The 13,598-nt window shown below is 34.9% G+C and overlaps 2 protein-coding genes across 2 annotated transcripts in view; one reads left to right on the top strand and one right to left on the bottom strand.

The window, feature by feature from the left end:
• VMP1 (vacuole membrane protein 1) overlaps positions 1–13,598 on the bottom strand; it is a 114,656-nt gene that overhangs the window by 37,946 nt on the left and 63,112 nt on the right. The gene's annotated exons all lie outside the window — the stretch shown is intronic.
• Positions 3,898–4,785, top strand: LOC148756495 (thymosin beta-4, Y-chromosomal-like). The gene is made up of 2 exons (XM_088788991.1): positions 3,898–4,355; positions 4,749–4,785. Exons 1-2 carry the CDS (start codon positions 4,261–4,263, stop codon positions 4,783–4,785), a joined length of 132 nt encoding a protein of 43 aa, XP_088645117.1. The 5' UTR covers positions 3,898–4,260.

Here is a 13,598-nt window from a genome sequence, read left to right on the forward strand (position 1 = left end):
ATAAAACTGGAAATATAATATAGCAAAACTTAAGGAATGAAGAACAAACAATGCCCCAAGTTAGTAGAAGGAAGGAAATAAGAAAGATCACAGTGAAAATAAATGAAATATAGACTAGAAAGATAATAGAAAAGATCAATGAAAGCTGATTTTTTGAAAAGATAAAACAAAATAAACCTTTAGCTAGATTGACCAAGAGAAAGAGAAGACTTAAGTAAATAAAATCAAAACCAAAAGAGGCGACATTAACACCAATACCACAGAAATACAAAGGATCATAAGAGACTACTATGAATAATTTCACACCAAAAAACTGGACAACCTAAAAGAAATGGAAAAATTCCTACACACTTATAACCTACCAACAATGAATCATAAAGAAATAGAAAATCTGAAAAGACCAACTGCTAGTAAGACATTGAATCCGTAGTCAAAAACTTCCCAATAGAGAAAAGTGCTGGACCAGATGGCTTCACTGGTGCATTACACCAAACATTTAGAAAAGAACTAATGCCAGTCTTGCTCAAATTCTTCTGAAAAATAGAAGAGGAGGGAAGACTTCCAAACTCATTTTATGAGGACACAACATTACTCCAATACCGGTACCAGGCAAGGACACTACAAGGAAAAAAACAAAAAATTACAGGCTAATATCCCTGATGAACACAGATGCAAAAATCCTCAAAAAAGTATTAGCAAGCTGAATTGAACAATACATAAAAAGGATCACTCACCATGATCAAGTGGAATTTATTCAAGATGCAAAAATGATCCAATATCCACAAAGCAATCATCATGATACAGCACGTTAACAAAATGTAGAATAAAAATTATATGATTGTCTCAAATGGTTGCAAAACAAGCATTTGACAAAATCTAACACCTATTCATGATAAAAAAACTCCCAACAAAGTGGGCAGACAGGGAATGTACCTCAACATAATCAAATGCCATTTTTGACAGAAAGAAAAGCACAACTAATATCACATTCAACGGTGAAAAACTGAAAGCTTTCCCTCTAAGATTAGGAACAAGACAAGGACTCCCACTTTCACCACTTTTATTCAACAGTCCTAGCCAGAGCAATTAGACAAGAAAAAAAAATAATAAAAAAGGCTCTCATATCGAAAAAGCAAAAAGTAAAACTGTCTCCATTTGCAGATGACATATTATTTACAGAAAATCCTAAATACCCTACCCAAAGACTCTTAGAATAAACTAATTCAGTAAAACTGCAGGATACAAAATCAATATATAAAAATCAGTTGCATTTATATGCACTAATAATGAACTATCAGAAAGAAACAAAGAAAATAATCCCATTTACAATTGCATCAAAGAGAATAAAATACCCAAGAAGGTGAAAGACCAGTACACTAAAAACTATATGACATTAAGGAAAGAAACTGAAGAAGACACAAATAAATGGGAAGATATTCCGTGCTCATGGATTGGAATAATTAATATTGTTAAAATGTTTATACCATCCAAAGCAATCTACAGATTCAATGCAATCTCTATCAAAATTTCAATGTCATTTTTCACAGAAATAGAACAAACAATCCCAAAATTTGTATGGAACCACAAAGGACTTAGAATAGCCAAACCAATCTTGATAAAGATGAACAAAGCTGGAGGCATCACACTTCCTGATTATAAACTATATTACAAAGCTGTAATAATCAAAAGTATGGATTGCCTTAAAAACATACACAGATCAATGGAAAAGAATACAGAGCCCAGAAATAAACCCACGCATATATGATCAGTTAACTTATGACAAAGGAGCCAAGAACATAGAATGAAGAAAGAATAGTCTCTTCGATAAATGGTTGCTGAGAAAACTGGACAGCCACATGCAAAAGAATGAAACTGGATCCCTATTTTACACCACAGATACAAAACTCAATTCAAAATGGGTTAAAGACTTGAACATATGATCTGAAGTTATAAAACTCCTAGAAGAGACCATAGGGGGTAAACTTCTTGACACTGGTCTTGGCAATGATTTTTTGGGTGTAACAACAAAGCAAAGGTAACAAAAGCAAAAATAAACAAGTGGGATACATCAATCTAAAAAGCTTCTATACATGGCAGCCACTTTGGAAATCAGTATGGAGGTATCTCAAAAAACTGGAAATGGAACTACCCTATGACCCAGCAATTCCACTCTTACATATCTATCCAGAAGAATCCAAGATGCTAATTCAAAAAAATATATGCACCCCTATGCTTATTGCAGCGCTATTTACAACAGTCCCGGCTTGGAAGCAATCGAAACGCTCATAGGTAGACTGGATTAAGAAACTGTGGTACATTTATACAACGGAGTATTAAGAAGAATGAAATCTTACTATTTGCAACGATATGGATGGATCTAGAGAACATCATGCTAAGTGAAGTAAGTCAGTTGGAGAAAGACAAATACCGCATGATCTCACTTACATGTGAAAGCTAAAGAACTGAATAAATGGGCAAAGTAAACAGAAAAACAAACAAGAAAACAAATAAATAAATAAGCTTCTATACAGTAAAGGAAACCATTGAAAAAAAATGAAAAGGCAAAATCAAATGGGAAAAAACATACACACCATATATTTAACAAGGAGTTAATATCCAAAACATAGCAGGAACTCATACAACTCAATAGAAGAAAAAAAATCTGATTAAAAAATGGGCATAAGATCTGAATAAGCATTTTTCCAAAAAAGATACAAATATGTCCAACAGGTACACGAAAAGGTGCTCAACATCAGTAATCATCAGGGAAATGCAAATCAAAACCACAATGAGATATCACCTCACAATTATTATAAAGGCTATCAATAAAAAGAAGAGATAACAAGTATTGGTGAGTATATGGAGAAAGGAGAATCCTCATGCACTGTTTGTAGGAATGTACGCTACAGCCAGTATGGTGGTTCCTCAAAAATGAAAACTAGAACCACAATATAATTCAGCAATTCCACCTCTAGGTATTGATCCAAAGGAAATGAAAACCATTATGTAAATTTAAAAAAAAATCTGCTCGCCCCAAGTTTAGTGCAAGATTACTTATAATAGCCAAGATATGGAAACAACCTAAGTGTCCATTGGTGGATGAATGGATAAAGAAAATGTGGGACATAAAACACACACTCTCACATTACTCAGCCATAAATAAAAAAGAAAATTCTGTCATTTGCAACATGTATGAACCATGAAGGTATTAAGTAAAATAACTCTGACGGAGAAAGACAAATACTATATGATATCAATCATATGTGGAATCTAAAAAATCCCCCAAAGTGATAGATACAGAAAACAGATTGTTGATTGCCAGTGGAGGAGTCGGGGAGTGGGTAAAATGGGCAAAGGTGGTCAAAAGGTATAAACTTCCAGTTATAATATAAATAAGTTCTGGGAATGTAATGTACAGTATGGTAAACAATCTGTATTGTGTATTTGAAAGTTGCTAACAGAGTGAATCTTAAAAGTTCTCATCACAAGAGAAAAAAACTGTAATTGTGTGGTGATGGATGTGAACAAAACTTACTGTAGTAATCATTTTGCAATATATGTTTATCAAATCATGTTGTACACCTAAACTGATACTATGTTATATGTCAATAATATCTCAATTTAAAAATAGCAGTTAAAATAAAATAAAAAAAAGGAACTAATGGTACCACTAATGGTTTATAGATTTGACAAAAATCAAGCCTGTAAATGACAAATATGAGAAATTTGGTAATCCAATGTGTAGTGGGCAAACAGTTGTCCTGTCTTCTTCATATCCCAGCCAGTATACCAACTTTTTATTTATTTTTTAAACTTTTATTTATTTTAAGTGTTTTTCCAGGACTCATCAGTTCCAAGTCAAGTAGTTGTTTCAATGTAGTTGTGGAGGGCGCAGCTCACAGTGGCCCCTGTGAGGATTGAACCGGCAACCTTGTTAAGAGCACAGTGCTCTAGCCAACTGAGCTAACCAGCCACCCCCGTACACTAACTTCTTAGAGAGTTAAAGATAATTATTACAAAACAATATTGGATTATCAAGCTAAAATTATTTATTGCTTGCTTTGTCACTATCAAAAAATGGGACTACTAAAAGTAATATAGAAGAACAAAAAAGCAACCAACTGAATGGGAGAAGATATCGCAACTATTTCTGATAAGCGGTTAATATCCAATACATATGAAGAAATCAGACTCGGAGACCGACCCTGAACAGATCGGACTCCACTTGTTGGCGTGCCTCGCCCCGCTTCCTCTGCAACCATGTCTGACAAATCCAATAAGGTTGAGATCAAGAAATTCGCTAAGCTGAAACTGAAGACAGAAACACAAGAGAAAAATCCATTGTCTTCAAAAGAAACAACTGAGGGGAAGCCAGATCACTCAGTCAAAGTGAGAGCTCTGAACAACAGGGTTGCCAGTTTGATTCCCACATGGGCCAGTGAGCTGTGCCCTCCGCCCTCCACAACTTGATTGAAGACAAGCTGCTGCTGAGCTTCCAGAGGGACAGCTGGATGGCTCAGTTCATTAGAGCGTGAGCTCCTAACAACAAGGTTGCTGGTTCAATTCCCACATAGGATGGTGGGCTGCGTCCCCTGCAACTAAAGATTGAAAATGGCGACTGGACTTGGAGCTGAGCTGCGCCCTCCACAACTAGATTGAAGGACAGTGACTTGACTTGGAGCTGATGGGCCCTGGAAAAACACTGTTCCCCCAACATTCCCCAATTTTTTAAAAAATTGAAAAACAACAACAACTGAACAGGAGAAACAAGCAGGCGAATCATGAGGCATGCACTGCCAATATGCACTGTACATTCCATAAGTATTGCATTCTTATTTTATTTCTTCTACCTGTTTAACTTTGTAAGATGCAAAGAGATTGGATCAAGTTTAAAATAATTGTGCTGCCTCCTTTCACATCAGAACTACTGACAACGAAGGTCGCACCTGTCTCTCTTATGCCTGTCTGGCTGGCAGGGAAGGAAACGAACTTGCATGTTGGTGAAGGCAGAAGCTGGGTATGAAGACAATGAAATCTAGAGTAAAAACCCAGCTGGTCCAAGGTGTCCTGCAGGCGGTAAATTGCAGCTTAATCAGAGTGCCATTTTTGTTGTTGTTGTTGTTCAAATGATTTTAATTATTGGATTGCATAGTTTTTAAAATATGCAAATAAAGTTTTAAAACCTGAAAAAAAATCATGGAATTCAACAACAACAAAACAAACGACCCAATTAAAAAATGGGCAAAAGATTTGAACATTTTTCCAAGAAAGACATACAGAAAGTTAACAGGCACATGAAAAGATATTCAACACGAGCAAATATTAGTGAAATGCAAATCAAAACCACAATGAGGTATCATCTCACACCTGTTAGAATGCTTATTATTAAAAAGACAAGAAATAATAAGTGTTGAAGAGAATGTGGAGAAAAGGGAACCCTCATACACTGTTGGTGGGAATGTAAATTAATGCACCCACTATGGAAAACAGTATGGAGGTTCCTCAAAAAATTAAGACTAAATCTACCATATGATCCTTATTCTGTGTATTTTATCCAAAGGATATGAAAATACTAATGCAAAAAGATACATGTACCCCTATGTTCACTGTAGCACTATTTACAATAGCCTAGATATGGAAATAATCTGTGTCCATTGATACATGAAAGAATAAAGATGTGGCATATATACACACACACACTTACATACATATATATCACATATATACACACACACATATACATACGTATATATGTGATATATATATATTCATGTATGCTTCCCTGAAAATATGACCTAGCTGGATAATCAGCTCTAATGCATCTTTTGGACAAACATTAAGACCCAGTATATTTTTTATATTATATGATATTATATTAATTATATATTATATTATAAAGACCCAATCTTACATTATAGTAAAATAAGACTGGGTCTTATATCAATTTTTGCTCCAAACAACACATTAGAGCTGACAGCCCGGCGAGATCTTATTTTTGGGGAAACACGGTATATACACATATACATAAAATGGAATACTACTCAGCCATAAAAAATATGAAATATTGCCATCTGCGACCACATGGATGGATCTTGAGGGTATTATGCTAAGTGAAATAAGGGACATGAAAAAGGACCAAAAAAAGTATGATTTCACTCATATGTGGAATATAAAACAAAAAAGTAACAAATGAACAAACAAATTCATAGATACAGAAAATAGATTGTTGGTTACCGGAAGGGAAGGGGGTATGTATGGTGACAGATGGAAACTAGACTTTTGGTGGTGAGCATGCTGTATAGTGTATGCACATATCAAATTATGATGTTGTACACCTGAAACTTATATGATTAAACAATGTTACCTCATAAAAACATTAAAAAACTAAAATTAAAAAAAAAAATAGAACACAAAACAAAGACCATCTTTTATCCTTCAAAAAAGGGGAAGGGATTATATGTAAAAATATAAAAAACAGATGTTACATCAAGCAAAATAAATGAAGGCATGTCTAAAAATGAACACAAGCAAAGAGTATCTTGCGTATTCTTTGAAAACGTAAGAAACATTTATTTTGGCAACCAGCTAAATTTAATAAGTACTAAAAAAATTAGATCCATTTAGAAATCTGGAAAGAAAATTCAGATTTTGTTTCTGTTCATATTCATATACTTCTATTATTTATTGGTTTTATTAGACGGCATATTGTGAAAATTTAGCTTCCATATAGCATCTCGTTTTTTAATAAATAGAATAAAAATGTGAGATCAATAAATACACGTGATAGCAGTAAATATTGTTTCATGAAACATTTGTTTCAGTTACACATGCATAGGCTCTGCATTGTGAAGTACAGTCAATTTATTTTTTTTATTATGGGTTGTAGTAAAAATAAAGGCCCAAGTCATTCACTTAAAAGCAACTGTGCCCGTAATAAGTAGGTTCCATGTCACTTCATCCACATTAAACCTTTCAAAAAGTATGTGAGAATGATCAGTTGTTTTTTTTCCACATAAATACACACATAAGGAATATATAATCTACTGTGAACAACACACATTTTGTAGCGTTGTGTCAAAAATGGAGGCTATCAGCTATATCTGTGTCAATATCAGGATTAAATGGATTTCTGCATGTACTGAGGTATTTGTTACCATATTTACTTTGAGGGGAGGGTGGTAATAGTATTTTTTTTTTAACTGAGGTACAACAGATATACAGTAAGGTACACAAATCTAAAATATACATCTTGATGGAATTTTACAATGAACACACCCATGTAACTACTGAGATCCAGATATAGAACATTACCAAAACTCCAGAAACCCTACTGTGGCACTCCTAGTAATTATTCCTGCCCCCAAAATAAACACTGTCATTCACTTCTATTACCACAGATGCAGCATGACTATTTTTGAACTTTACATAAATGGAATTATACAGTAGGTCCTCTTCTTTGTCTAGCTTCTGTTGCTCAACATTACGTCCGTGTGATTCATCCACACTGCTGCATTTAGCAATTATAAATTTGTTGCTGTTGCTGTATACTACTCCACTGCATGAATATACCACAATTTATTTATTCTACTGTTGGTGAACATTAGAGTTGTTTTCAGTTTGGGGCTATTATAATAATGCTGCTATGAACATTCTTGTACAAGTCTTCTGGCGCATCGTTCTGTTGGGTATTAATCTACATATGGAATTGCCACATCACAGGGTATGTGTCTGCTTAACTTTAGCAGATAGTGCCAAAAATTTTTCAAAAGTGGTTGTAATATAGATTACTCTTAATATTGTTTCCATGCTACCAATTGATAATAAATCTCAATTGAAAAAAAATCTAAAGGTTTATCTTCTGCTATAGATGGCTCTCATGAGTGTTTATGGTAATTAGCAGCTTTGAAAACTTACACATATGAAGAGTAAGTAAAGTCAAACATGAAATCAAGAGGAAAAGAAAAGCTTTAAGTATTTTAAATGCAAAGTTATGGAAAAAAACTTACATATTTTCTGTAATATAAAATTTCATAGAATTTTAGAAGAAAATTAGAATCTTTTTTCAAAAACCAGAATTCTTATCTAAAAGAAATTAAATTCAACCAAATAAAGCTGGTCACTACTATATGCAAGGTAATAAAAATACAAGGATGAGGACATAGTGATTCAATCATTCATTCAACAAATGTTTACCAAGTGTTTACTACATGTCAAACACTATTGTAGGAACAGGGGATATAACACCGAATCAAACTGGTCAAACAATATGGACCCTCATGGAGCTTACATTTTAGTGACAGGAGAGAAAAACTATAGAATGGGGTGGCAGGGAAGGTATAATTTTAAATTTAAATTTAAGGCAGAGAAGGCCTTACAGAAAAGGCGACATCTGAACAAAATCCTAAAGGAGGTAAGGGACTAATCCAGGCTAAGAGTTTAGGGGAAGAGAGTTCCGGGAAGTTTCTTCCTTTAAGAAATGAGAGAGAGAGAGACAGAGACTGCAATTGGTAAAGAGAAGGGGAAAGAGATGATGAATGACTCAGGAAACCTACAATGCAAGGGAGAGCATGAAACACAAAAAAGATGAAAAGTGCTTAGGAAAAGAGAATACAAATACCAACTGTACTGACTTCCAGTGACATCAAAATGACACAGCACCGAATATACTGCCTTCAAACTTCTCTGAACTATAGCTTGGTCATCTTTTCTATAAAATGGTGATAATATCTACCACCATGATAAATAAGAGACAAAAACTGATTATGGGACAAAATTGTCTACACTGAAGTTATATTAACTTACCGTCAAAAGATGAAAAAACCTGAGACCCATGAAACAAAATACCTTGTCAGAATTCTCAGTTAGACATTATGATGATCTCAGTTCCAGTGCAATCTCATAACTCAGGGATAAGAGGTTTTTGTTTGGTTTGGTTTTTAATTTCAGAAAGAGAAAAGCAACATGTTAATATCAAGGAAGGAAGAGAGGCTGTAAAGCAGCAAGGAGGGAAGGAAGGAAATGAATTAATAACTAAAAATTATCAAATCTGCCCTGCAGTGCCCGCAATGAGTTTATTAAATCCTCCATCACAAGAGGGTAGAAATGGATTAGATTACTACTCCTGAATTCTAGTACTTTTTGTTTTCTTTTTTTTTAAGGAGGGCACAGCTCACAGTGGCCCATGTGGGGATCGAACCAGCAAACTTGGTGTTACTAGCACCACGCTCTAACCAACTGAGCTAACTGGCCTCCCCTGAATGCTAGTTTTTAATCAATATATTCTTGTCTCCAGAAAATAAGAGGAAATTTTTTAGTTATGTATACCTGTAATGATCATCTCACTATGATTAAAACTCACTAGGATTAAAATTCACAAATAATCTATTAAACAAAGTATCTCTTGGGTAGTGTAGGAGGAAAGAGATGGAAAGAAGTAAGGTTTCAGGAGGCTTTCTCAGGGACTGACCATCAGCATTTGTTAACATTTTCAGATAAAAAAAACCCGAGAAATATTTTTGGAAGTTCAGATAAGTATACAGCGCTTTTTTTTCCTTTTCACAGACAAATTAAAGTCCAAGTTACCAGCATACCATGCTCCTTTCTTCTCCTCTGTCTCTGTTGAAAAGAAACCTAATGGTAGGTAATTCTTAGGCAGGCAGGCATCTACTCCTATCAGTGCTCGCCTAGCCTCTACTTGAAATGAGAACGGAGTCTAAAGCCCAAGAAGAACAACAGTGTTCTAGACACTCAGGGAAAATGTCTGATTTTGGAAAATGCAAGATTTATTAGAAATGACACATACAAGTAATTAATTTTGTTTCTTCTCTTTCTTTTTCCTGTCTGAAGCCAATATCTCATGTGATTTCCTTATGTCACTCCAGAAAGGATTATTTAGCAAATCTCAGTTGATATGGGGAGGCGGAAGGGGGAATCACCTTTCATTTTGAGTACTTTATTACTGATTGTATTTTGGTTACAAGTAAGTAATGAATAACATTTATTTCTAGAATCAAACTGGAATCTAAAAAACAAAAAGCACATGACAATCTGCTATGTATGTAAGACAGCAATATTTCTAGTTTGTGGGTGAATAAAAAAAAAAAGAAAAATGGTTGAGATGAACCTGACTTAAATTTCCAAAGCTATGAAAACTACCATGTTTCCCCAAAAATAAGACCTAGCCGAACCATCAACTCTAATGCGACTTTTGGAGCAAAAATTAATATAAGACCCGGTATTATATTACATTACATTATATTACATTACATTACATTATACCCGGTCTTATATTAAAATAAGACCAGGTCTTATATTAAGTTTTGCTACAAAAGACACATTAGATCTGATGGTCCGGCTAGGTCTTATTTTTGAGGAAATATGGTTAGTCAATATGTCAGGAACAGGAAACTTAAGATACTGAAAACAAAGGATAGAAATAAATGGGATCTTCTCTATGATGGGAAATGTAAAGCGGGATTTTTTCCTAAGATAGAACTTAATAAATTTATAAATGGCCCTGGAAAAAGGAGCAGAGAGTTTAAGTTCCAAATCTGCATTTGAAATCAGAAGTGCCAAATATATAACAATAAATTGGAAAATCATGTAAGCTTGAGCAAGTAAGAAGAAAAGCGGCAGGTGAGTTTCAATGTGAACAAGAGTAAGATAACACATTTAGAGAAAATCTATTTAAATATTAAATGATGGATTAGAAAAGTTTTAAGATATGAACAAAGAAAAAAGAAATGGGAGTAGTCTCCTAAGTAAACAGTTTACTGAAATAAACAATTTATTAAAAATATCATCGAATATATGGTGATGGAAGGAGAACTGACTCTGGGTGATGAACACACAATGGGATTTATAGATGATGTAATACAGAATTGTACACCTGAAATCTATGTAATTTTACTAACAATTGTCACCCCAATAAATTTAATAAAATAAAATTTAAAAAAAAAATCAAAAAAAATCAGGGGCCGGCCCGGTGGCTCAGGTGGTTAGAGCTCCGTGCTCCTAACTCTGAAGGCTGCCGGTTCGATTCCCACATGGGCCAGTGGGCTCTCAACCACAAGGTTGCCAGTTCAATTCCTCGAGTCCTGCAAGGGATGGTGGGCTCTGCCCCCTGCAACTAAGATTGAACACAGCATCTTGAGCTGAGCTGCCTCCCGGATGGCTCAGTTGTTGGTTGGAGCATGGGCTGTCAACCACAATGTTGCCAGTTCAATTCCTCAACTCCCGCAAGGGATGGTGGGCAGCGCCCCCTGCAACTAAATTGAACACGGCACCTTGAACTGAGCTACTGCTGAGCTCCCAGACGGCTCAGTTGGAGCATGTCCTCTGAACCACAAGGTTGCCGGTTCGACTCCCTTGGGGATGGTGGGCTGTGCCCCCTGCAACTAGCAATGGCAACTGGACCTGGAGCTGAGCTGCGCCCTCCACAACTAAGATTGAAAGGACAACAACTTGACTTAAAATAAATAAATAAATAAATAAATAATTTAAAAATATATATATCAGCAAAATACATTGCCAAACAGGACTTTAGTTGTAGAGATCTGAAAAACATGAATATAGTAATGTAGTTGCCCTTGGAAAATCATGCACAGTTCTGATAACTTCATGGTAAAAAAGATATAAAAGAATTAGATAAAGTTCACACAAAAAAAGTTAGAGTGATCAAAGTCTTTTGGGGCTGTCAGATATAAATTGTGAACGATTACCTTCTCTAGAAACGCTGGAAAGGCAACAAACTGAAATCTACAAAGTTTTCAGAGGGGAAAGGAAGTGTTTAAAAATCTTATAATACTAAAATGTGAGGCAAATTTGAAACAAAGAAATGGAAGCACTGCTTTAACTTTCTGAAGCTGTTACCTCAAGAAGCACTAAAAATGCAAATTTTTACAAGTTTTGATAAATTAATTGGTGCAGATCCACATCAGGGAAAGGGACAAAGAAGTCTAGAGTACACGCCTACTTTTGAAGGGAGCACTGTATTAATTATCATGCCCACTTCCTGATATCTTTACAAAGGGCTAGTTTTGATTTAAAAGCATGACAAGTCATGTTTTTACACTACAAGGCCCAAGACAGGAAAATGGGAAGAATACTCTACAAAAAGAAAGTTCCTTAAATATTCACCAAGAGAAAACTATAGATTATGACAATCTAAACACCTTGGCTAATTAAAAACAAAAGCATCATTTGTAATAGGAAATGAGCACAATAGTTATTCTGCCATCCATGTCTTGCATTAAACTCTGATCTTGGGCTAGGACCCCTGGGAGCACTCAGCAGTTGTAACAGAGTGTGGGTTTGTGTTTAGTGTGTTAACTGATTTGCAAAAATCAAGACCAAAAGCACAGCATACATAGTCTATTGGTCAGATTCAAAGAAAGGGGCCTTTCTAAAGGCATTTTACAAAAGGTGTTTGAAACACAAACCTGAAAAAATCTTTAAATTAGTTTAGCAGATGTAACCTAATCCTTGTCCCTTGCTTATTTTTTCCGTATCTGTAAGCAGGTGTGCAAATGAAAAGAAAAAAAGCAGACATAAAACTGCTTTTATGTCCACAGCAAACTAACAGGAAAAATCGTAAGCATTTATTATTTACCACGCTTTGTTAATGATGGAGCTATAGTAACTATTTTTTTTTCATTTTAAAAGAATCATCTAATTTCAATTAGAATTTTCTTTATCAAATTTTTTTGTATTTTAATTTAATCATTGAGAGTTAGTATTGCTAGAATATAAACAATTTTAATCTTCCATTAGTCTGTATTCTTTCCTGTGAGGAATAACTAGCTCAAAATTTTCTACCTTGTTATTTTTCTTAAACTAGTTTTGTTACAAAAAAAAATTAAGCAGAATAAAAGTGATTTTTAGGAGGTTGGTTTTAAATGAATTCATTAAATTTATGTTTTAAATAAAAGTCTGCCTGAAATGGCATGGTTAAATACAGAAATGCACATGTAAAAACAAATGGATTCAGGAATGCAAAATGAGCAATTTCCCAGTGGCCATTCATTCAGTAGCTTGCATAAAGGTGCAACTCTCTTTGGTATTCAGTTAGTTAATACTATTATAGGAGTGGATTAAGAACCAGAGAAGAGTCAGAAAAGGAAGAAAGATTAAAAATCTGGGATTGGGGTGGCGAGAGAAGAGTTCAAAATAAAGTAAAAGTTTCCTGAGAAAGCAAATAAAAGAAGCACTAAGAATTCCACCATAAATCATGCTAAGTGTGTTTAGAGACTGCAACTGTGTATTCTGTGCCATTGAGTTGGTTCGGAGTCCTGGCGACCCTAGGAAGGAGTGAAGTCCACAATGTTCTGTCCTCAACAGCCCTGCTCAGCTCCTGTAGATGCAGGCGGATGGCTTCCTCTATGGACTACAGCTACAGAACTACTTTAAGTGCTGCTACCTTTTCTTGTCCAACCACATGAAGTGACCTTTGTGTACCAAAGCTAACTCTGCTAGTTCGTCGCAATATCCTACAACAGAATCCTTCAAAAGAGACCACTTAAAATTGCTTAATCTTGATGGTACTTTGTGGTAAAATCATGAGCCAGCTCTGAAAGAAAAGAAGGCCTGCCTTTTCAAAA

This window comes from Rhinolophus sinicus, chromosome 12 (assembly GCF_057876585.1).
Source record: "Rhinolophus sinicus isolate RSI-liver-muscle chromosome 12, RSI-T2T, whole genome shotgun sequence".
NCBI lineage: Eukaryota > Metazoa > Chordata > Mammalia > Chiroptera > Rhinolophidae > Rhinolophus > Rhinolophus sinicus.